Genomic DNA, 26,031 nt, shown 5'->3' on the forward strand with positions numbered 1-26,031 from the left:
CTCAACAGGCATGGAACCGTTCAATATGAACTGTAGATAGTTCAGGTCCACTCAACAGGCATGGAACCGTTCAATATGAACTGTAGATAGTTCAGGTCCACTCAACAGGCATGGAACCGTTCAATATGAACTGTAGATAGTTCAGGTCCACTCAACAGGCATGGAATCCTTCAATATGAACTGTAGATAGTTCAGGTCCACTCAACAGGCATGGAACCGTTCAATATGAACTGTAGATAGTTCAGGTCCACTCAACAGGCATGGAACCTTTCAATATGAACTGTTGATAGTTCAGGTCCACTCAATAGGCATGGAACCGTTCAATATGAACTGTACATAGTTCAGGTAGGCATGCAGCTTACTTAACGTACATGCTGAAACTGAAAGCATATCTGGTATGACAGGCACTCAGTGAGGTACTTACTAAGGGATATAGTTGAACCCTGTCAAAACCAATGAAGATTCTATTCAGGATAATTGTGAGGGATTTATAACTAAAATTAAAATGGGTAAGCTGGTCTGGTAAATATTTATCATAACAATACAATCTCTGCCATGACATCTGTTGGCTGACTTTTTCTACTCGAACAACCAGAGGAAAAAGCCAGGCATGGCAGCATTGAGTGGTGTTGACTTTACACTAATCTTTTAACATATGCCACTTACCCTCAACAGTGTTTGAAGTGAAGGGCTTTCACCTTTTGACATTTTATAAACAATTTAAGGTTGAAATAATTTTCTTCACTAGACTCTTTAAACAAGAGCCAGGCATGAAAAGGCCAGTATAGGCAGGGTTGAAACAACTGTGACTGGCTGTTTGAGCAGGTTTAGCTTCAGTGTTATTTTCCTGGGGATGTCTATTGCTAGAGTGGGCAAATGATTCACCCAGGACTTGTCCAACCTGAGAGAGGCCATCAGAATCCCTCTGCAGTTCTGTCCTCAAAATCTGTATTATTTTGGTACCTTGACTGGGGTGGAGGATGGGTAGGCACTGGCCTAAAACCTGTTCAGCTACATGCCTATAGTACTACCACAGACCAGACTTATGGGTCTGGGACTGGATAGATAAGGTAGGCAGTTTGTGATTCCAACTTTAGGCAAAACGTTCTAACACTGGACTCGACCAAAGCACACATATTTAATGAAAGAACAACTCGTGAATATTGGACTTGGTTTGAAGAGCCTGGCTGTTTCCTGACAGTCTGTTTGCCAAGAATGTGTCAGACCTGGATGATTATCTTTAGCTGCAAGCACCATTACACCTGTCTGACATGACAAAGACAACTTTCCAGAACAGTTGATCCTTCCAGAGATGAAAAGAAATGACTATAACCTGGCATGGTAACAGCAAGGATAGATGGTGAATCTGCTGGGTTACTGGTTGACTGACTGGTGAGCTCAACTGCCAGCTGGATGGAAGGATGTGTCAAACTGACACCCATATGGTTCCAAATACAGCTGACCTGTTGGCCAGTATGTTGCAAGTGACAGCTAGATGGCAGCTGGAGCAGCAATGTACAGCAATAAATGAAGTTTAAATGGATCATCAAGAGCCATGAATGCCCCATGCACTGCTTGGTCATGCTGGAACACCTGTTCACACTAGGCCGCTTTGATATTGTGGGTGGGGGCACTCCTCCATAAACTCCCAACTATCCATAGCAGTTTGTGATGGATACAGGCAAAAGTTGTCATTGCCTCCTGCATCAGGTGTTGCATCTGCTGTTCCAGCAGTATTTGGAAGACTGTATGAATGACAACTTTGCAATTCTGTATTCCTCCAATTTGCTAGATTAAATCCTCAGTCATCATCCACTCGATTTGGATGGTGGTGGTGGGGACTACTGTGATATCCCCCACAATGCTAGCAATTAATGCCATGTTTGGATGAAGGCACAATACATCACACTCCAAGACTTCGCAGATCTCCCCTTGCTCCTGATGTGTTTCCACAACACAGTCTCCCAATGAACACTTTGTCTTATGTATCCCATTAGCTTGAAATTTCTTGCCCTTCATGCATTTCATCAGCACTGTTTAAGTGGAAGACAGCATTGATGAAAAGGAGGAAAATAATGCTGAAGTGTTCATAATCAAATAAACATCACTCATTACTAAAACATGCTAAAATATATAAGCAGTAAGTGTGAATAAACAACACACACAAATAATACTGTGATGGAACACAAATATAATTTCCAGAACCGCAATAAAAATTTCTATAAATACTGACCAAAAATGAAAAATAATGATCTGGCAACCAAACAAAAGTGCTTTCAGTTGGCCAACTGTCCCTGTTTTTCATTGCCAACCCTAGCACTCCCCACCCAGAGTAAAGTAAAAATATAAAAAACAAAATCTCAAAATTGATTTGTGCATCTAACTGAGCTAGTTCTGCCCAGTACTTGAAGCACCCAAGTAATTATATATATTTTTTTGTATATAAAATGTTTAAAAAATACCCCAACCTACCTGCCTACCTTAATTTAAAACAAGTGCAATACTAAACATGCATTTTTTTGGGCCTTAGCACATGTAGCAAATACCTTATGACACACTATTATATCAACATTTTTTAAGGATGGGATGAAATTGCAAAAATATTCAAGGCTTTTGAGAGACCCTTCAGTATTATATTGGAAGAGCTTAGCTAAAGCTTATAACTGGCATCACCCAGCAATGGGAATGGGGAGGTAATGGCTGAGTGCTTTCCCTTTTGATCTAAATGATATATAAATGGAGAATAAAAAAGTCTTTTAGGGAAGACTGGATATGAGAGGTAAATGATTAAAATTTTCCTAACGTTAATGTGATCAAAGAATGCATAAAAAACCCAATAAGTCTGTAATTTAACAGGAAGGTAAGAGTAAACTATTTTATATTCAACTGAGACTCTAAAGTTTTTTTCCAAACACTCTAAGATATCACTCCCATTTCTCAAAACCCAGCATATCCAATTATCAAGATTCTAACATTATTCTTTATAAATATCATCACACATACTTTTTTCTCTTCTTTTTGGAAGGCTCAATTCCCTCCCCTCCCCAATCTCCCCAACCTGGTAGTGCTAGATTAATATCCTTGGGTTTCTGTCGATCTCGTATCTCACGCTTCTCTCGACTGAACTCCTCAATCACATCATCATCTGCAAATGCCTGTGCAATGGTCATCCTCTGCCTGTCATCTGCATTAAGATCGTCATCTGAAACGACATCTGGAACTGAACTTTGAAGCATCTTGGTCTCCAGCGTAAACAATTTCTTGGGGTCAACATACGCTTCTTTAGTATTCTTTTTAAGTGTTTCCCCATTGCTTGTATCTCCTGTCCCTTTCCTTGGTTGCGAATCCTCACAATCAACTCCATAATTAGGATCCTCAATTTCTTCTAAAGTTTTTTTGCGTTCAAGACCTTCACTGATTAGATTTTCTTCGTGATCAACTTCACTTGTTTGTTTCTTCTCCTGCTGTGTAGTTGTTTCTTCTCTCTGTAACCCTTTTTTATTGTTTCTTTTTCTTTTTCTCTTTTTCCTTTTTTTTGTTACGGAAGATTCATCCATGCTGTTCTCGATCTTGTCAAATTTGCTCAAAATTGTTTCGATATCTAGTTCCTCATTGCTTAAGTTTGATTTCTTAGACTGAGAACCTTTTCTCATTCTGGTCTTTGTGTACACCCGCTTCTCTTTTATATTGGTTTTTCTTGCACTTTTCTCAATTCTCTTCTCATTTTCACGATTGTCATGACTGTCATTATCTAAGTCATCCAGCATATTCTTATTCTGACTGTTAATCGAAGTGTCTTCTTTAATTTTATCATCACGAACTATGCCATTCACATTATCTGTGATTACAGTGGAAATGAAGGCATCTGGTTTTTTGTACAAGGCTGTATGAGCTATAGGCTTGGCAATCCAGGGATTCTCATCTACTTCATGCAGCTCGCTGTCAGCCATATCGGCAGCATCCTCCTTATCCATTATGACTCCACCCTCAGACTCCGTGTCACTGTCTGCAAGTGGGATCGTTTTCTGTCTCAACTCTTGACTCATCTGAATCATGTCCTGAACAGACTGTCTAGCCTGAAAGGAAAACAAAATTATACATTGAACCTGGAATTTACAAAATATCCAAGTCTGCTATGGCATGGAATCTTACACATAAACTGAGAGTAACAAATGAAGTAATATTTCTACCAAAATCTGACCAGATTAAGATTGTAAAGAAGCTATTTGTTAACAGTGAATAGATCAGTACTGCAAAATGTTAATTCTGGTATTATATTTTAGGCATAATTAAAAGAAGTCCTTTATCTTGGCCAAACTTGATTTTTGTCCAAAAATTCTTTTCATCTACAGCCAACTTGTATCTAAAGTTGCGGGAAAATGACAACAAAATCTTGTTCATCTCACATTATACTGTTCATAACTGGTTTCCTAAATCAAATTTGCAAAATTGATGAATTTTATCTTACTGACATATATGGATGAGCACCTCTTCCTTTCAAAATATAACAGGTCATTTTGCACAACTAGTTCTTCCATTCTAACAAAAATTCAGATATATGATTATTTTTAATCTTTAATCCATAAACCCTTAAAATAAAGACATATCAAAACAAAATGATTAATTTGTGCAACAATTTCCTAAAATGGAAGAGCAAAAGAATTTTTTTATATATAAAAGCATGAGCTTAAGTCCTATTAATGAAATTAAACTGTTTCTTACCTGTTTATCATACTTGGCATAAATCATGTTTCCTGTTTATCATACTTGGCATAAATCATCTGTTTCCTACCTGTTTATCATACTTGGCATAAATCATCTGTTTCTTACCTGTTTATCATACTTGGCATAAATCATGTTTCCTACCTGTTTATCATACTTGGCATAAATCATCTGTTTCATACATGTTTATCATACTTGGCATAAATTATCTGTTTCATACCTGTTTATCATACTTGGCATAAATCATCTGTTTCATACATGTTTATCATACTTGGCATAAATCATCTGTTTCATACCTGTTTATCATACTTGGCATAAATCATCTGTTTCCTACCTGTTTATCATACTTGGCATAAATCATCTGTTTCTTACCTGTTTATCATACTTGGCATAAATCATCTGTTTCTTACCTGTTTATCATACTTGGCATAAATCATCTGTTTCTGGGAATATTTACTGCCTCCTCTGTGCTTGAGTGACATTCTTTCCTACAACAACAGCAAGCAAATGATGTCATTTTAATATCCCACATAGTAGAAAATCATATCGAAGGTTTCCAACAGAAAAAATTATTAACTGTATTAAGGAGAGGAGACCACATTTTGTCAAGCTCACCATTCTTCAAGTGAAGGATATTATTAATGATGATAATCTATGGTGTGAACTGATGTCTGGAGACCAAATTGATCACCATGCCGAGCTTCTGCCACAGCAGACTCTATCTACACAAGAAATGAAAACAGTACTTTCTCCAACAAAATTTTCATTAATGATTCATTATTGCATGTCTTCCCTGTTGTCAAAAATGAGTCTTGGTAACCTTGATCTTAACCATTTAAATTTCTTCTTTGCCTAAAAGGTAAACCATTGTTGAATTTTTTTAAAGATGGTGTCTTTTTGGGGGGGCTATTGTGACTTTGACCTTAAAGCTGTCAAACACATCTGTCTAGTGCCTTCCAATATGTACTATCCCTCTTCCAAGTTTTGTACCATTATGAAATGTGTGATTAAAGCTATCTTACACAAACCTTTTCCCTTGTTTGTGTCACAGTGCCCTTGAACTTTTGGCCCTCAATTTGATAGGTTTCTTCCCTTCCCCATGTGCAAGCCATCCACAAAGTTTTATCAAGGTACAAAGTTTAGAACTAAACTTAATGTCCAGAAACTTGGGCCTTTTAGCCCCAAAATAGGTCTTTCTTATCCTAAGAGCAAACCATTCACAAAATTTATCAAGGTACATGGTCTAGATCAAAAGTGTGAAACCATTATTCATCCTGAAGTCGCAGTGACTTTGATCTTTGACCTTATAACAACAGAATCAAAAGGCTATCTTCTAATACCAAGAGCAGTTATCCCAAAAGTAAAGTAAAGGTCGATTAGCCAAAACTGATCAATTGTCATAGCTGAAAAATGCTGAAGATGTGATAACTTGAAATTGTATATGATATACAGTGGCAGATGGGTAGGTGGTGATGGGCCTGAATATCTGACAACCTACCACTATACCTGTAAATCACATTATGCCTCACACCACTGACATATATAGTTATATTAGGCAGTACTAACAGCATATATTAAGGTTTGAGTGACACATACTGAAACAATCATTATACAGAAACATTTTTTCTTCTTCTATTAGTCACAGTGAACATGGCTTTTGGGTTTTAGATTCCTAAACCTCGAGGCTTCTGCAATGTATCCACAAAGGTTGGGTAAGATCTTCTGTCTAAAAATAAAGTCATTATGCAGAAATTTATAGAGTAATTTCAGCCTTCTGTTTTCTAAGGCTTGCTTGCTAACTCCATGCTGAACATAAAAACACCATGTCTGTTGTTCTGGGATTAACCTGACCTGTTAGTTTGACTTCAAATGTTTTTACTTCCAAAAACATCTGAGAATGTATACTCTGGGGTTTTGGGTGAAAAGCCCCCAAAAGAACATAACGTCAGAATGAGCTTCTGGGCTTCCTTCCATGGAAGACAACTCTTGATTAATCAAGGATAATGCTGCAGAGAACCAGATATTCTTTAATGCTTAAAGGATAGAGGGAGGTTTCATCTGATGAGTAATATGTCTGTTTTTTTTTTTAACCACTGTGGGATGTGTTTTAACTGAAATGTGTGATCTTTAATCAAAAGAATATTGTGGCATAAATTTAAACATAATTAGGTATATAAAAAAGGCCTATCTGCACACTTGTAGCTAACTTTTTTAACTGACATTATGTGCATATATTTATGTAATCTTGGTTAAGCTTTAAACACTAGTAGATCTTTTTTTGTACATTGTTTTGATACATTTTGTACATTGGTTTGATATATTCAGTACCTCTATCCTCTCTTTTTCCAGCTGTTTCAGTTTTTCCAGGTAGGCCTCTGGATCCGTCTTCTCCATTTCTTCTAAGGTTTTCATCTCCTTCTTCTGCCTTTCTTTTCGCAGATGTCTGTGGTAGCTAGAATTATTAATCTACGTATGAAATTTACTGCATTCAACTCAACATGCTAAAACTCTGCTGCACATCTTGAAAAGATAAAAAGTACATACAATTAAACCAGTTTATAACATAGTCTACAGTCAAACCAGTTTATAACATACTCTACAGTCAAACCAGTTTATAACATAATCTACTGTCAAACCAGTCTATAACATACTCTACAGTCAAGCCAGTTTATAACATACTCTACAGTCAAACCTATTTATAACATACTATACAGTCAAACCAGTCAATAACACACTCTACAGTCAAGCCAGTTTATAACATACTCTACAGTCAAACCAGTCTATAACATACTCTACAGTCAAACCAGAATATAACATATTCTACAGTCAAACCAGTCTATAACATATTCTACAGTCAAACCAGTTTATAACATACTCAATATATGTCATCAACAGGAATTTGGATGTATAAACGACATGAAGACAATGAAGTCTTCACGGTCTTGCATGAACAGGTTACTAAATTCACTGTCCTTTTTTTCACTTCTGCTTCAAACCACACAAAAACAAATGAACTGACAATGGAATGGTGATTGTTATCTGCTTACATTTGTGCATAATTCATGGTTATACTTGACACGACAAACAGCAACAATGATACTTTGGAAATGTGATACTAAATTTGTCTTTACTCTGCAAGCAAGACAAAAATGACATGACCTAATGACATATACATGTATCAAACGACAAACACATGGGCCTTCTTCATGCAATCCTTAGGGCCCTTCAACATAATATGCACAACAAATAATTCCTGATGACCTAATGAAATCAGAAGCAAAGTCTAAATTAGGTGAATACCCTACAGCTGTTTTTGTTTTAATACTATCAAGACCACTAAAAATGTGTCAAGATTGAAACTGATATTCCTCCTATAAAAAGTCGCAGGGACTCACAACATGTATACATCGCTTCATTGATACCTCATGCACAACAGGGTCCAAAACCATTGACTGCACTATAAGTGAAGGCTTAAGTTATCAAGGGACCCATAAAAAAACCTAACAGAGGTATGGAAATCAATTTAAGGAGGTGAAAGTAGAGAAGGTACAGGTTACATCGTTGAATACCCGTGTTCAAATTAACTGCATATAAATGTCCTTCTAATGGCGTAGTTTGTTTTTCTTCATAACTTCCCTTTAAATTCAGGACAGAATATACTGAAGATATAAAAATATTATTCCACACGATATCTGTACACTTGACATGTGTACCGATACCACTTTGTGAATTACTTCAGTGCTTTTGTGCTGAATTGAATTCTAGTTTTACTGTTTGTTCAAAATTAAACAAGATATTTTTTTCTCTCCAAAAAACTGACACTCTGAGAAACAACAATAATGAAACTTGTGTTGTTTTTATTGATGGATTCTTCTGTCAATCCAGATCGATCAATCAACAGACTGATAGATAGATAGATAGATAGACTGATGACAAACATAAGTGGGTCTAAAAAAAATTTAAAAAGCAAATGAGAACACTTTGCAGTTGGTGATGCGCTTGACAAATGTCACTTCACATTCGCTGCATGATTCACTGAGCATATCTCCTCGACCACAAATTTTATTATAGTCTATGATAGCACTGGAATATCCAAAGGCATTCATGGATTGCCATAAAATCAGTCATTATCCAAACTTTTGCCATTTTCTCTGCCTGTACATATTGCTGTGTGAACCAGGCATACATGGCAACATCTAATTCAATATTGTTTACAGTCTGTGCCCGTTTTCATTTGTTGTTGTTGTTGTAGGGTTTAATGCCATTTTTCAGCATAAGATAGGCTATACATGGCGGCCAGTATAAGTGTAGAGGAAGAACCCTGGAAAACCCCAGGAAGAACCCCCAACCCACAAGAAGCTACTGGCAAGCTTTCTCACATACCCACATTAGTTAAGCCTGAGACTCAAACCCATGCAGACAGAGGTGAGATGGCAGTGATCCGGAATGCTGAGTGCTTTAGACCACTCATGGCCCCTGTTTTCATTTGAATCCATCATCAGAATCAATATCATACAAATAATCCCCAAATTTCTGTTCATCCTTCAACCAACCTCAGAGTGTTGATATTTTTCTCTCACTAAAAACTTTTGATCTTGCTCCCACATTATGAACCCTCTCTCTGACACAAAGCTATTCATTCCCTGAGTACACTTTCACTTGAGTCCTTAATTCCCCATGATCACATTTACAGACGATTAGGATACATTATTAATTAATAGAAATACTTCAATGATCTTAATTCATTACCCCTGGCACTATGTTTATGCATCAGGAATTAGTACCCTACTTCCAAGCTCTGTAGCATCAAAGTCATTTAAGATTCACCAAAGTGGGTGGTATTACAAAAAAGCAGATAGATTGATAGACCAATAGATGAACTGACAGACCGATGGATGGATTGATAGACCAATAAATGAAAAGTAAAACAAGTAGATGGACTGAGACACCAATGAATGAAAAGTAAAACAAGTAGATGGACTGAGACACCAATGAATGGATTGATAGACCAAACAGATGGACTGACAGACCAACAGATGGATTGATAGACCAATATATTGACTGATTGACTAATAAATGGACTGATAGACCATGGATGAAATGTTGTTGTTGTTGTTGTTGTTGTTGTAGTGTTTAACGCCATTTTTCAGCACAAGATAGGCTATACATGGTGGCCAGTATTAATGGTGGAGGAAGAACCCTGGAAAACCCCCGAGAAGAACCACTGACCCATGAGAAGCTACTGGCAGGCTTTCTCACGTACCCACGTTAGCCGAGCATGAGACTCGAACTCACGCAGACAGAGGTGAGATGACAGCAATCCGCAACGGTGAGTGCTTTAGACCACTCGGCCCCCATGGATAAAATGAAAAACATAGATGGACTGATGCACCAATAGATGGATTGATAGACCAACAGATGGATGGATATCAAAATAGGTGGATGGATAGACAAAGTAAATGGATCTTTGGTTCCTCAGAAAAGGTGTCACTTGGATATGTATATTTGGGTTGCAAGTATGAAACAGGCTGGACTATCAGAAGTTGCATATTGGATAGTGCTGTATTTATCTGTGTGTGAACATGTTAACAAAACAGTTTAAAAGTGACAGCCGAGAATGAAACCTGCTGGTACCTATGTGTGGTTTCTTTTCTCTTTGTTAGTTTAAAAGAAAAATCTCTCTTTCAAATTAAAATTATTACAATTAAACTTTATATATTTTCAAAAACACCTAAATAGTCTCAGCATTCGTTGCTTGGAAATCTTCCATTTCTTGCAATTCATGTAATTGTGTTTTAATGTCCAAGTCTTTAAATATTAAATGACATTGTGCACAGCTTAAAAGAGCATTCTGCACTGTGTATTGTAGCTGAGCTGACAAGTAAGTTCTACATGATGTCCACAATTATACTAATTAAATGGGGCAATAAAACTCTAACCCGTCCACCACAAGCCATGATGTGGACAATCCACATTGACCACTATGTCCTGTCTATGATGGATATAGCATGAAACAGATTAAGGTCCACCATGGAAATGTGGATTTTCTTTAAAATGTGATGTGTGTACTGTACATCAGAGCAGGATGAGCAAAACTGTTTATATGACATTAACAGTAATAAGAATGAACAGATCACTTTACATACTCTTTCTATAATAATATTTTAATGTTTAATTATCATGCAGGAACTAAGTGAAAATAGAAATATTAGCTATTACCATGCATATAAATGGATTTGCTTTCTTAGAGATTTTCTTACAGACTTACTTCTTGCTTTTGATTTTCTTCTGCCATCTGGATTTGGCCTCTTTGTAGGACAGCAGTGCTCTGTGCTTTTGTAACTCAGCTCTTCTGGCTTTGGCCTACAGGTAAACAAATTTTCGTGAACAAAAAAAAGTCACTTTATTTGACAAATACACCTTGTACTTGGTGTTACTAAAAAGGTAACCATATGATGCTAATGTGATGCAATCAGTCAGAATCATGGTGTCAATTCCCATCTGAACATGCATTTATTGAAAACACCATTTCTCAGCACATGTTAGGCTATGCATGGCGGCCAGTATAACTGGTGAAGGAAGACGCAGGGGAGCTATCGGCAACATTCTCACATACCCACATTGGTCAAGCTCAAGATTCAAACCCAGGTGGAAATCGTATTGGTTTTAGTTTGACTGACGTGTGCTGTAATTTTATAAAACTTAAATTGTGTTTAATTGTTTAGCTGATTTTTTGGACTAAGCTGGTTGGGTGCAAAGATATGTATTGCCATTCTTTAAATAATAAGTACCAAGGATGACAAAATTACCTCCCATTTATGGTATAATGTATCATAATTGCCTTGCCACTTCTTCTATTTTGTGAAAGTCCAAGAAGCCAGTAAATGAAAGTTTTCTTGAACACATTTTTTAACAGTCTGAAAAGTGTTTTCAAAAATAAACAAAAAGTCATCCCAACCTCACCACTCTATATTCCTTAAATATGCTGGCTAGAATGGGCACTGCTGTCATTTTTTCATATTTCTTAGTGTGTCTATACAGTATAAACTCACAAATGGGAAAAACACTAATGGAAAACAAGTGGATTTTCTTGTCAGGGATAGCTGGCTATCATATCAAGTCAAAGGACTAAGTCTGGCACTTGTAAACCAGATCAAAATGTAAAGTGTATTATTTGTAGTCATTTAGGTACCATTGCTGATCTTAAATAAATAATTGATCGTCCTACAATTTAATATTTAAGAAGTGTGTTACAAAAGACTGTTCATTCCTGACCACAAAGCAATCGTCATTTTAGTCATCATAAAAAGTTACAGACAACAATTATCAACTGCTTTGGACTTCTACAATGAAAGACTGGCACTAACTTGCATCAAGAAAAAAGAATGCCAAGTTTAAACATTACCAGTGCTGGGGTAGTTAAATTATTTCCCAGTATGCAATGCTTTCACTGTGACATTATAGTATGCAATATTTAATCTGGTTTAAACTGGATCACACCTCCTGGTTACCAATGTCTAAAAATGTCGATGGACTTTAACTCTGAATTTGTCATGTACATTTCTTGAGTCTTTTATACAATGATCTTCCAAGGAAAATTGGAAAATGGGGAGCAAAGTAAAGTGAATAATTGATTAAAGGTATGTATGACCAAATTCTAAAAAAATGACACCTATAGCTGAAATAGTCTGTACAGAACCACTACATGACCTGTACTTTAGAACAATACACATAGTACTAAATCTACATGCCCCCTATGACCTGTACTTTAGAATACTTATTGCACACAGTACTAAATCTACATGCCCCCTATGACCTGTACTTTAGAATAATACACACAGTACTAAATCTACATGCCCCCAATGACCTGTACTTTAGTATAGTACACATAGTACTAAATCTACATGCCCTGTACTTTAGAATACACATAGTACTAAATCTACATGCCCTGTATCTGTACTTTAGAATACTTATTGCACACAGTACTAAATCTACATGCCCCATGACCTGTACTTTAGAATAATACACATAGTACTAAATCTACATGCCCCATGACCTGTACTTTAGAATAATACACATAGTACTAAATCTACATGCCCTGTATGACCTGTATTTTAGAATACTTATTGCACACAGTACTAAATCTACATGCCCTGTACAACCTGTACTTTAGAATACTTATTGCACACAGTACTAAATCTACATGTCCCCTATGACCTGTACCTTAGAATAATACACACAGTACTAAATCTACATGCCCCCATGACCTGTACTTTAGAATAGTTATTGCACACAGTACTAAATCTACATGCCCCTTATGACCTGTACTTTAGAATAATACACATAGTACTAAATCTACAGGCCCTGTATGAACTGTACTTTAGAATAGTTTTTACATAGAGTACTAAATCTACATGCCCTGTATAACCTGTACTTTAGAATAATACACATAGTACATAATATACATGTACTGCATGACCTGTACTTTAGAATAATACACAAAGTACTAAATCTACATGCACTGTATGACCTGTACTTTAGAATAATACACACAGTACTAAATCTACATGCCCTGTATGACCTGTACTTTAGAATAATACACACAGTACTAAATATACATGCCCTTTATGACATATATTTTAGTATAATTCAAATAGTACTAAATCTACATGCCCTGTATAACCTATACTTTAGAATAATACACATAGTACTAAATACACATGCCCTGTATGACCTGTACTTTAGTATAATTCAAATAGTACTAAATCTACATGCCCTGTACGATCTGTACTTTAGTATAATTCAAATAGTACTAAATCTACATGCCCTGTACAATCTGTACTTTAGTATAATCCAAATAGTACTAAATCTACATGCCCATTAATGTCTGATATTTATCTCAGCAACACAAAAGTAATACTTACATGAAAAAATACAACCCCACAAAAATAGTATCCATGCTTCACATATGAGATGTGTAGTATTTTAGAATTTTCAAGACCAAATGTTTAACAGATTATCTTTCAAAATTATTTTCATTCAATATACATGTTGTATTCAGTACATTTTCTGCATATACCACATTTCTAGGTATGCAGAAGAGATTCTCCACAATACCACTGTCCAACAAACACAGATTTTAACACACTGGAAGCATTTTATGTAAATACTCTAGAAGTAAGCAAAAGAAAAGAAGCTGCTTCTGCTGCCACGAGCTGTAGCAGAGAAGTATTTTAATCTGTTGTGTTTGTACTATTTTAATCTGTAGCCTGTATTGTATTTTAATCTGTTGTGTATGTAGTATTTTAATCTGTTGTGTTTGTATTATTTTAATCTGTAGCCTGTATTGTATTTTAATGTTGTGTGTGTAGTATTTTAATGTGTTTTTTGTACTATTTTAATCTGTAGCCTATATTGTATTTTAATCTGTTGTGTGTGTAGTATTTTAATCTTAGCCTATATTGTATTTTAATCTGTTGTGTGTGTATTTTAATTTGCTGTGTGTGTAGTATTTTAATGTGTAGCTTGTGTAGTATTTTAATCTGTAGCCTGTGTAGTATTTAAGCTTATGTGTAGCATTTTAATCTGTTGCATGCATGGTAATTAGTCTGTTGTATGTGTATTTTGCTGTACGTGTACTATTATAATCTGTAGCCTGTGTAGTATTTAAGCTTTTGTATGTGTAGTATTTTAATATGTTGCATGTGTAGTAATTAGTCTGTTGTATGTGTATTTTGCTGTATGGGTATTTTAATTTGTAGCCTGTGTAGTATTTAAGCTTTTGTATGTGTAGCATTTTAATGTTGTATGTGTAGTATTTTAATTTGCTGTGTGTGTAGTATTTTAATCTGTTGTATGTGAAGTATTTTAATTTGCTGTGTGTGTAGTATTTTAATCTGTTGTATGTGAAGTATTTTAATCTGTAGCCTGTGTAGTATTTTAATCTGTTATATGTGAAGTATTCTAATCTGGTACATCTGCAGTATCTAATTGGTTGCCTGTGTTGTATCTAATCTGTTGCATCTAACCTGTTGCCTGTGTAGTATTTTAATCACTTGCCTTTGTAGTTTTAATCTGTTGCATGTGTAGTAATTAGTCTGCTGTATGTGTATTTTGCTGTATGTGTATTATTTTAATCTGTTGCATGTGTAGTAATTAGTCTGCTGTATGTGTATTTTGCTGTATGTGTATTATTTTAATCTGTTGCATGTGTAGTAATTAGTCTGTTGTATGTGTATTTTGCTGTATGTGTATTATTTTAATCTGTTGCATGTGTAGTAATTATTATGTTGTATGTGTAATATTTAATGTTGTATGTGTGTATTATTTAATCTGTTGCCTGTGTAGCATTTTAATCTTTGCCTGTATGATACTTAATCTGTTGTGTGTGTTGTATTTTGATCTGTTGTGTGTGTTATATTTTAATTCTTTGTTTAACTTCAAATTTTTTGCGGAATCTTTGTCAGATGCAAACTTAAGTTTTTCAGTTTTGCTGATTTGCTTAAAGCCTTTAGCTGTCTTCAATGTGGTCTTTGTTGCTTCCACTTAACTTTCCACCGGAGTTTCTTCCCCTATTTTATATGTACATTACTTAGTTTACTTATGAAGCATGTTCAATGTTTTTACATTTTAGTTCTATAAAGTTGTTTGTAGTTTTTAGTTCCTTTCAATTCCTGTACATCTTGTTCTCATATTTCACCCTGTACTTAGCTGCTTTTAACTACTCTGCCTTGTGTTTACAAGTCTTCCAGTGTATTTTACACCAAGTGTATATGTTCATTCTGTATGGCCAATTATTTTCCCCTTATAAATCTAGGCATCCCACAGCAAATCAATGCCAAATTTACAGAATCTAGGTGGCCTAGAGCAAAATTTATATACACTGTATAGAATCTATGCCACCAACAGCAAATTGATATCAATTTACAGAATCTTGGCATCCCACAGCAAATTGATGTCAATTTACAGAATCTAGGCAGCCCACAGCAAATTGGTCAATTTTACATAATCTTTTCAGCCTACAGAGAATTGGTGTCAATTATACAAAATCTAGACAGCCTATAGTGAGTAGATGTCAATTTTACAGTATCTAGGCCACCCACAGCAAATTGATGTCAATTTTATAGAATCTAGGCAGCCCACAGCACATTGATGTCAATTATACAGATTTTGGGCAGCTCACAGCAAGCAGATGTCAATTTTAAGGAATCCAGGTGTCCCATAATAAATAAATAAAACACCCTTTAAAAATAGATTATTTTTTTTTACACAATTGCATATTCCCACATACTTACACTCACATATACAAACTCAAAATAAATTAAAATCAAATTAGAATTGTTTAATTATTCCTCCAATTCCAAAACTTTCATTTTTTTTAACATACTGTCCATAAACATTACCTTTCTCACTATTTATTTGCATCTTCCTTTAATTTTCATCTCTGCTGCCTTTTGTCACCTGCATATAGTTTAACTGACTGGCTTCCTGTCATTGAAATTTTGTTTCTCACATTCAGGGAATATATTTCATATTCCATTGTATCATATTTCATGTATCATCCTATCATATTTATCGTTCATTGTATCATATTTTATGTTCATTGTATCACATTTCATGTACCATTGTATAATATTTTTGCTTAAGCACTTTTCTCCCTACCCATATCTACAGATAAAACTCCAGTTCCAAATTGTATCGTCCCAAAAATCTGATTTCTCATAATTACATCAATATAATTTATAATGCGGATTTTTCACTGAAATACTAATACGGCAAATTCCAGAATCATTAGCACCTCTACTGAGGATGTGAGGGCTGCCTAGGTTCTCTCTGCTAGCCCATAAGCAAAACTCTGGTACAAGGTTCTCCAAATATAAAGTGTTCATAAGTATAGATAGAAATTATTCCAAGTAATCTTTATGGTCATGTTCTGGCATAGGAAATATGTGCCATCTCACCTCATCGAGACTCATTGCCCGCAGTGCCTCTTCCTCTGCTCGTGTCAGTTCCTTTTTTTTACTGGGGATATTCTTGCTTCCCCTCAACAATGCTGCTATTTCCAACTCCAACGGAGTACGTGGCTTAAATAGGTAAACAAAGTTTTACAAAATTTGCTTTGTTTCACAAGAAATGTAGAAACTTGTTACAATCAGGAATAAAAGTGTGTTTTAAATTTGTCTTATATTTTATTATGATACCATCATGGACAAACAAATGGACTGATGTGTGATTTAACATCTGACAGGCTAAAGAGCCTGATATAGTTAATGAAGAAAAAAGGTAAAATACCTTCTTAAAATGGATATTTTAGATAGTCAAACATTTTAATTAAATCTTTTTTGATAAAAAGGTCAATACTTTCTTGACCTTTTTTACACATGTAAAGCTAAATTTAGCTTTTCACAAAGGAATTAACACTTATGAATGAATAAGAGATGGACACTCAGGGGCAGGTGTATGCTATTTACCTGAAACTTGGCAACAAAACCATCTGTTGTCTGCAGTTTGAAACTTGGCTGCTGAAGTGGGAATTTAAGTTGCTCTGCCTGCAAAACAGAGATTGACTTTGACAATGGCTATCAAGTTCCTAAAGCAAAAAGATTAAGGTCCAATTACTTAATATGTGTAGTACATTCATTAAATACTCAGCTGGTATGGAGTAAATACTGTATATTTTCGCATATAAGTTGCATCCAACTGCAGACAACATAAACCCAGATCTGCCATCACATAATGTTCTGGCAAATCAGGGTCTATGTTATTTTCTCTACTGATTAGTTCTAGTAAACTGTACAGAGCCAGAACTGCCACAGACATCTTACACTGTGGTCACCAGTTTGGATAATTTCACCTTTCACAATGCATGATGATTGTTTCATTTCATAATGAGTGTGTAGAACCAGTGCATCACACAATCAGTACAGACAGTTAATTCCGTAAACAATTCTTATAATTACCACAAAGAGGGACAATATGTGACCATGTAATGATGCAAGCAAAAACAGTCCATTATATAGATAATGATGAAAATGTTCTGTCTGTGCAAATATCCTAAATATTTTTCTTAAAATTCAGGTAATAATGTTCATTGCACCATGAGACAAGAAAGTAATACAAGCTTCTCAATTTACAGTTAACAAGGTAAATATAGACCTGATAAAAAATATTTTCAGATAAAGCCTGTTAGAAAACTGTTATAGAAGTACTAACTCCTCAACAACCACTCTTTTTGATAAATTGATTTGCTTGAATCAAGAGAAATGTACTTTGGTTTTTTATGGAACAAATTGCGGAAAATGTTTTTCAGCTTTTTCAAACAAAACTGACCAAAACAGGTCAAATTTTTTTGTTTTTAATTATATCATTACATTTAAATATACACAGATCAGTAAACAAGAATTATCATGAACATCTCAAATGAGGTTTTCACTACTTCTTGTTTTTACACTATACAATTTAGGAAGCAAAAAAGTTCCTTAGAATTCTTGTACAAATACTTCCTTAAGTTGTCTACTTACCAAGAAAAGCGGACATAACATATATGGTATCAACTTCGTGTGACGCGCAATTTCAAAATCTAATGTGAATATCCATTTGCATTTCTCTAAAGACTTTGTTCTGACTTTAATCAAAAAGTAAAACAGTCTCAAACACTATTCATCAGTGTATGTTTAAAAAGCTCTGCCAAGCCAAACACATGCATGTGTACTACCTTCCTTTTACCATGTGCAAATTGCTATGGAAGCACTGCTTGAAAAAGTGTATTACATTTTCCGAAGACCAATAAGACTTGTACTCTGTGAGAGTGTTTCCCTTCATGCACATTTGTATGTCAGAGATGCATGTTGAAGATATCTGATGCACACATTTTGTTGCTGTGCATAATTTTAGTGCAAAGGATTTGCATAATGTGATCAGGTTTTATTCAATATCCAATGCATAGGATGACGGATGGCATCGTGTGTACTTGGAGAACAGGTATTGTTATGACAGAGTAGCTTCCCCTAATCTTGCAAGCTCTGTCACAATTTCCATTGAGCTCAGCAACATGTCATTCAGACAAACTAACCTCAATGCTTGTCAGACTAGAACAGCTTACACTCACAATCACTAGCTAAGTGAAAGAAGCAGAACACAACAAAGAAACTGTGGATTCCATCTTTAATGAAAAATGGAGAAAATGATTCTCTTGACTGGAATATGGCACATCCACTGGGATTACCCATTTGACGTGTGATCACATGATTGTGAAGACTGCAAAAGTTAATAATCCTTTTGTGACAGGGTTTAAGATTTTTTTATAAAAAATCTGCCCTTGTTCACCACAAGATATCTGGAGAACACATTATCACCCAAGGCATTCTTTCACAAACAAAGAAATCAGTAAGCTTGCTGAGACAAATGCATTATCTGGATTACAAAATGTGGAGGTCATTGTAGTTTTTGTTAGTTTGTAACATTGCTGCAACAAGAGAAAGATTTCAAAGTTAAAGTGTAACTTACATAAGAAGATGAATCATTAGCCTCTTTGATTTTTTGGATAAAAGTGTTCAAGGATGAGGTATGAAGAAAGTATGCATTTTATGACAGGCAGTAAATTAACTGCCATTTGGTTAAAAGATTTATTTGGGTTTTTGTATTGGCTGATATATGTTATATGTAATGTTGGTTTATATTATTGCTACAAAAAGATTAAGATGAATGTTACAAGTATGACTTTAAACTAAAAGGAAAATAAATACAATTATTCTAAGAATGGACAATGCATTTGTTAATTGTGTGGTCAGAACATTCTTGACCCCCCATTTTTTAATTGACCCCCAGTTCTGACACCAAGGTTTTTTCCTGATTCAATTTTACACGCCTGTGGGGATACATTGCTGTGATATGTTATAATGTCCATAATATTTCCGTATTTTAGAACACCATCTTCTGTTATGAATATTCCAATGCTGCATGAAGCCATGCCAGTACTTGGTTGCATGGGTAGATGAGGTACTGAGAATTTGTTTTCCCTTTCCAGCTTTGTCAGCCTTGTTATGTATATCTATATTCTCTGTAACTTCTGGTATATGATTTTATTTAATTTTCATAATTTTTATTCATAGTCGCAAACTATATAGAACATTTTCTGTTATAAATTGTGTGCGTAATTTGGTTGTTGAGAACACAAATCATGTAGGAACTATAAATAGTTGTTTACGGACATGTTGATAATTAGTAATAATAATTGTAATAATAAGACTTAAAATGGCACCTATGGCATAGTTTCTCAGTGACTGATGGGATATTTAAGTTTCGAGAAGAATTCTGTGGCTTCCCCATTGGTTGTGTGAGGTCATGTGAATACAGAACGTCATGACTTGGTACGTCAATATGTTGTCATATGGGTTCCATTGCAAAATACAGTTACAATTTATGGAACATATAAGGAGAAAGTTAAGCATTCAGTTTCATTCCGATTTCTGGAGTCATTCACACTTTTTGTGTTCCTGATGTAAGTATGCAGACAAATTTTATGTTGTACTTGGACATTTTTCGAGAGGAAAAACATTTCTTTGAACTGTTCAGTGGTGATCAAAAGTGCTCGTTATTTGGGCTATAATATTATTCTGGAACTGTTATAAATTATTACAGTACAATACCGGTATTGAAATTATATGGGACTTTCTTTCGTTTAGGACATTCAAAAAATTTTAAAAGGACAAATTTGAATTCACTTCATTATAAGTTCCTCTCCCATTTTTCATTGATCACTTTAATAACTGTTTGTTAAGTTTTACAAAACTTGTTGGTTTGTTACTTTTCTGTTACTTAAGTTTGTGACCATAGAATCGTAACAGTCTGTTTAACTCAAGAAGAGCCACAGAAAGATGCCAGTGTCCTAATGGGGTGATTTGGACATGTGTAAACACACTACACGTTGCTCATTTTCTAGAAGGTATGTTAGAGAAAAAAATCCAAGGATTCCAAAATGACAAATATCAAAGACTGCTTCCCGCTTGTCTTATTCTGACAGGTGTTACCATGAAAACCATACCAAATCTATTTCATGCAGGAAATACTAATACACCTACAATACAATCAATATTTTTTTTAAAAGCAAAAAACATTTCCTTCAAATAACCTGTGAAAATCAATTTATTTTATTCAAATTACAATAGCTCAAACATGTTTTGCCAAAAATCAAGGAGTTTTTGTCACAATTCAATGACTTTTTAAGAAGAAAAATCCTTATAACCTAATTCCATAGTTATTCTGGGCCTCCATTAATTCTATGACTTTTCTATGTGTTACAACTTTGTGGTCTGGTCTTAAACTAAGTAACAGAAAGAATCAAAACCAAAAAGTTCATTAAAATAAAAAAAACCATTATTTCTCTAAATTACAAAGTGAAACTTTAAGAAGAACTTAAAGTATTGTGAATTAAATCCCAAATAATTATAAATGTTTTATTACAATTCCAAAAGTATAGTGTTTCAAATGAATGAATGAATTCCAACCTTGAATCTGATGATATACCAAGAGTCTTGAATGAACTTATTTACCAATATTCTTGACGTATCACAATAACATAATCCAAAATATCTTTGAATGAATTCACAATAATGCTAAAATTGTTGCAGTCAAAAACACCAATGAGCTCTTTGTCATTCCAATGATTCCACAGACTGATCTTAGGACAGGAATGAATAATTTGTTTACTGCAACATTACATAAAAACCTAAACCACAAGAAGATGACCAGGACTGTTGGTAACAAATTTGCTTCCAGAACATTCTAAGTTTGTAAATAAAGCTCCACATTGAACAAGTATAGCAAACAACTTATTTATAACTTACAAACATGACAGAAACAGAATAGTCAGGTAGGCCAAACCACTACCCCTCAATTACAAAGGTGAACACAATACAAAATAAATATACACAACACTAGGCCGATGCCTAATCTGTGTAGCAATTCTATAAATACAATCTACACTGTTTACCTGGAAAATATTTCATAAGTAGTATGGCTTCTACTTGACATGGTGTAACTTAAAGCTTTGGTTCCATCATCTGCGTGTTAAACTGATTTTCATCAGAAAAGAGAGCAACTAGCGAAGAGAAATGAAATTACCTTTTCAAAAACATTCACTTGTTCTATGCACTAATGTTTTGCCCAGATACTTTTTGAACATTTTGAACTTCCTGCCTACTTTGTACTACAGGACTTCATTTACAGTTCTAATGTATAGCAAATAAAATGTACCTTTCTGTTTTGTTCGACAATAGGGTCCCAAATGCCCAAATCCTTGCTGGTCTTCTCATATGCTACTACTCTTTCAATCTGTAACAAAATCATTCAATCAGTCACTATCACAAAAGCATAGTTTCATATAATATTTAGTTTCACATTTAGCTACGGTGACATTTATACAAAATTCCTAACAGCAACTTCTTTTAAGATGAATTTTATTTTTAAATGTCTGACAGAGGGTAATGAGCCTATTTTTAACATCTACTGATGCACGAAATAAAAAGAATGCAACACAATTTTCAAGTTCCTCTTCAAAATCCCATTCTTGGCAAAAAAGTGTTTAGTATTTCACCCTCTCTGGCTAAATTAATAGGAAATGTTCCAAATAGTGTGTTGCCAGTTTTCTATTTTGAGTCTGACAAACCAATTCTGATGAAGATTACCAGCACCTGCAAAAACACATACTCCCCTACCCCAAGCTTATTTCCTTTGGAAACTCAGGTGTCCATTTTAAAATAAATAAGATTGTTCATGCGTACCTTTTCTTTCTGATGTCTTGGGAGCGGGGATGGTAACACTTTATTTCTCCTCGAAACTGTTTTGAGCTGCTTTTTAAGGGTACCATGGCTGGCTGAGTCTTTCAGGGTACCAACTAACTCGTACAGTTTCACCCTCCTGTCATCTGCATAATAAATGTAATAGGTCTCATTAGCAACAACTCAAATGTTTGGTGAATATTTCAATGGAAATTAGTCGAAGGTACTTACCCAAATTTACACCTCTACATAAAATGTCTTTATACATTACTTAGCAGATAGCTGGTTCTCTTGGTGAAAACATTATGCTATAGCATATAGCCTGCTCCTTTTGGTGAAAATGCCATTCTAATTGAATCCAAAGAAAACCAAATCAATTAACACATCCAAAAATATGAAATGGAACAACCACCACTACTTTTAATGAATGATACAACTTTTACAAAATATCAGATGTCATAACCATTTGGGCTTAATTCTTGATGAATCCCACACAACAAGAAGGTAACTAAAAAAGGAATTTATAACATACATATTACAAACTTTTAAATTCAAAATTGACAAAAATCACTGGAGCTTCTTATTTAAACTACAAGACTTCTTTTGGAGTACAGGGATATTGTCTGGAATAACTATGGCTGGCATGAAGATATCACAAAGAAATAATTCAAGCAAAGGAAGAAAAATTATTTGTTGGGTAACATAATCTATGTCATATGCTAGATATTTGGAAGGAACTAAATGGACAGACTTTGAATAAAATGTTATGATCATATTCTTTAAAACAACCCATGGTATGATCCATGGATATCTGTGGCCTGTGTCTTTAAAACGACCCATGGTATGATCCATGGATATCTGTGGCCTGTGTCTTTAAAATGACCCATGGTATGATCCAAGGATATCTGTGGCCTGTGTCTTTAAAATGACCCATGGCATGATCCACGGATATATGCGACCTGTGTCTTTAAAATGACCCATGGTATGATCCACGGATATATGTGACCTGTGTCTTTAAAATGACCCATGGTATGATCCACGGATATATGTGGCCTGTGTCTTTAAAATGACCCATGGTATGATCCACGGATATATGTGGCCTGTGTCTTTAAAATGACCCATGGTATGATCCACGGATATATGTGGCCTGTGTCTTTAAAATGACCCATGGTATGATCCATAGATATATGTGACCTGTGTCTTTAAAATGATTCATGGTATGATCCACGGATATATGTGGCCTGTGTCTTGAAAATGACCCATGGTATGATCCACGGATATATGTGGCCTGTGTCTTGAAAATGGCCCATGTTATGATCCACGGATATATGTGACCTGTGTCTTTAAAATGACCCATATTATGATCCATGTACAGCAGTGGAATTTGGTTCCACTAAGTGTGCAGCAGGTAAATAATAGCTTTGTTTTAGATCTAATCTCTAAATGCCTTATATCAAATTAATTTTTACCAAAGTTTGTTACTGAATGGAATCTTCTCCCTTTAGAGAAAAGAACAACCCATCACTGTATTCCCTTACGTTACGTTTAAAGAAGAATCTAGAAAAAGTGGCAGACTATTACTATCCAAATAAGAGATTAACACAAATTTTACATTCAAAAACACAACTACCTTGTAGCTCATTAAATGATATCCGATTCAAAAATCATCTTTTATCAAACAACAATTGTTCATTCAGTGAACCAGAAACCAGAAATTTTGTTTAGATTATATCAGGCACATTATTATCCTGAATGGAACATATACATCGTCCCAAAATGTATACATGTACATTTATTCTTCCATACAGATTATAGGTATGCAATAGTTGTTAAAGATCAGTCTGTGCGTGATTATCAGTATTATTCTTATTATGCGCGTGTACCTAACGCACGTGGAAGGATCGAATTAAAAGTAGAGGATACAAGTAGATATTTCTTGCCTGCTGAGGCATTTATTGAGGTCGAAGGTAGACTTTTAAAAGCAGATTTTACAGCATACAGAATTGGTGATCAAGTTGGTTTGATTAACAATGGTGTCATGGCATTATTCAACAGCGCTATATACATGACTGACAGAAAAAATACTAAATTGTGTCTTGAAAACTTCACTGTTGCCATGCCGATACTTGGTCTTGCACTATACAGTGATGATTACATGAAATCGGCTGGATGTTTGCAAAGGATACAACTGATCATCCAGAAGGCAGAAACGTAACAACAAATGCAGCTGGAACTGAAATTGCATCAATGAATGAAAATTTCAACTTAGGATTTGCTGCATGGCAAGGAATGCTAGGCAATGATGAAGAGTTTTCATGTGCAATTCCTCTGTCTTTTTGGATTTTGCAGAAATGTTACAAAGGTTATATTCGGCGCTAAACACACTATGGTACTTGTTAGAAAGCCACTGACAATGATTAAATCTGGAGACCCAATGCAGTTGATGCTGGTAAAGTAATACTAACAAAACTATTGCTGTGGATGCCAGTAATGACTCCATCGAATGCTGTCTTTTATGAAATCATTGTAATCATGGTTTACAATGACCAGAGATAGTATTCAGGGTAATGCTGCAGGGTTATTCACATGGCAAATAGCATCACAGTGGGGAGTGTTGGCACCACAACATATATTCATCGCAGTTCAGATAAATACCAGATTACACTCGCACGAAGGAAATCCAATGGTATTGACACACTTGGAGTTTCTGAAGTTGCTTTAAGAATAAATGGACATCAGGAACCTTTTGAGGAAGTGTTGCTGAATTTTGAACACAATCATGTAGCACGTGCTGATGACATTTATGGGATGTGATCAAAATGTTGATACTGGTTTGCAGATATCTCAGCAGGATTTCACAAGGCTGTATCCAATCTATTATTTTTCGTTGGAGCATTTAGATTTATTCAGGCAATCTGTCGTTGATATACACTTCGGAGCTTGTGAAGCTCGACTACCCGCTGGTGGCTATAGAGCAATCGCTGTTATACTCAGTGACAAATCAATGTTACTCAAAGGTGTTGGTGGAAGAATGAGAGTTATTGATGCTCACATGGAAAATAAGTAATTGTAATTAGATCACCGTCATGATTTAAAATCATGGGATATTTATAAATGTCATATCATCATGTTAATGTCAGTATGACTCCTGGCCAGATTAAAAAACTACAATCCGGGTTAGTAAAAAAATCCGGAACCACAATAACCCTACAACACACCCAGGTCACAGGTGGTCAAAATAAGTTGTCACTGAAAGAATGTCAACTCAAATAAATGTAACAATGCCATAATAGCCAAAACTAAATCAGGTGGTATATTTCCACTTCTTGCGGTGAAACCAGCATTGATAGCCACTGCAAAAGCAGCCGCATTAGGTGCAGTTGGAACCACTGCTGGGATGGCATTGAAGAAGCAACAGGACAAGGAATTAAAAAAAAGAAGGAAAGGTCTGAGACTTCCAAAGTCATGCACGATTTTACAAGTACACGGCATCGCCGTGTGATTTAAATAGATCTTGAAGTATAATGGTGGA

The 26,031-nt window shown here is 35.1% G+C and overlaps 1 protein-coding gene across 2 annotated transcripts in view; it reads right to left on the minus strand.

Annotated features, from left to right (window-relative positions):
- Positions 1–26,031, minus strand: part of LOC149786147 (U3 small nucleolar RNA-associated protein 14 homolog A-like) — a 60,298-nt gene that overhangs the window by 13,257 nt on the left and 21,010 nt on the right. For both annotated transcript variants that reach the window (XM_089976497.1, XM_089976498.1), the window contains exons 5-12: positions 22,503–22,645; positions 21,976–22,053; positions 17,193–17,270; positions 16,683–16,805; positions 10,991–11,085; positions 7,051–7,174; positions 5,133–5,210; positions 3,004–4,076 (exon numbers count right to left, since the gene is read on the minus strand). In XM_089976497.1, coding sequence (XP_089832623.1) covers positions 3,004–4,076; positions 5,133–5,210; positions 7,051–7,174; positions 10,991–11,085; positions 16,683–16,805; positions 17,193–17,270; positions 21,976–22,053; positions 22,503–22,645 — 1,792 coding nt within the window. The remainder of the gene's footprint in view (positions 1–3,003; positions 4,077–5,132; positions 5,211–7,050; positions 7,175–10,990; positions 11,086–16,682; positions 16,806–17,192; positions 17,271–21,975; positions 22,054–22,502; positions 22,646–26,031) is intronic.

The sequence above is a fragment of the Sinohyriopsis cumingii genome, chromosome 12 (genome assembly GCF_028554795.1).
Source record: "Sinohyriopsis cumingii isolate HCF-2022 chromosome 12, ASM2855479v2, whole genome shotgun sequence".
Taxonomy (NCBI): domain Eukaryota; kingdom Metazoa; phylum Mollusca; class Bivalvia; order Unionida; family Unionidae; genus Sinohyriopsis; species Sinohyriopsis cumingii.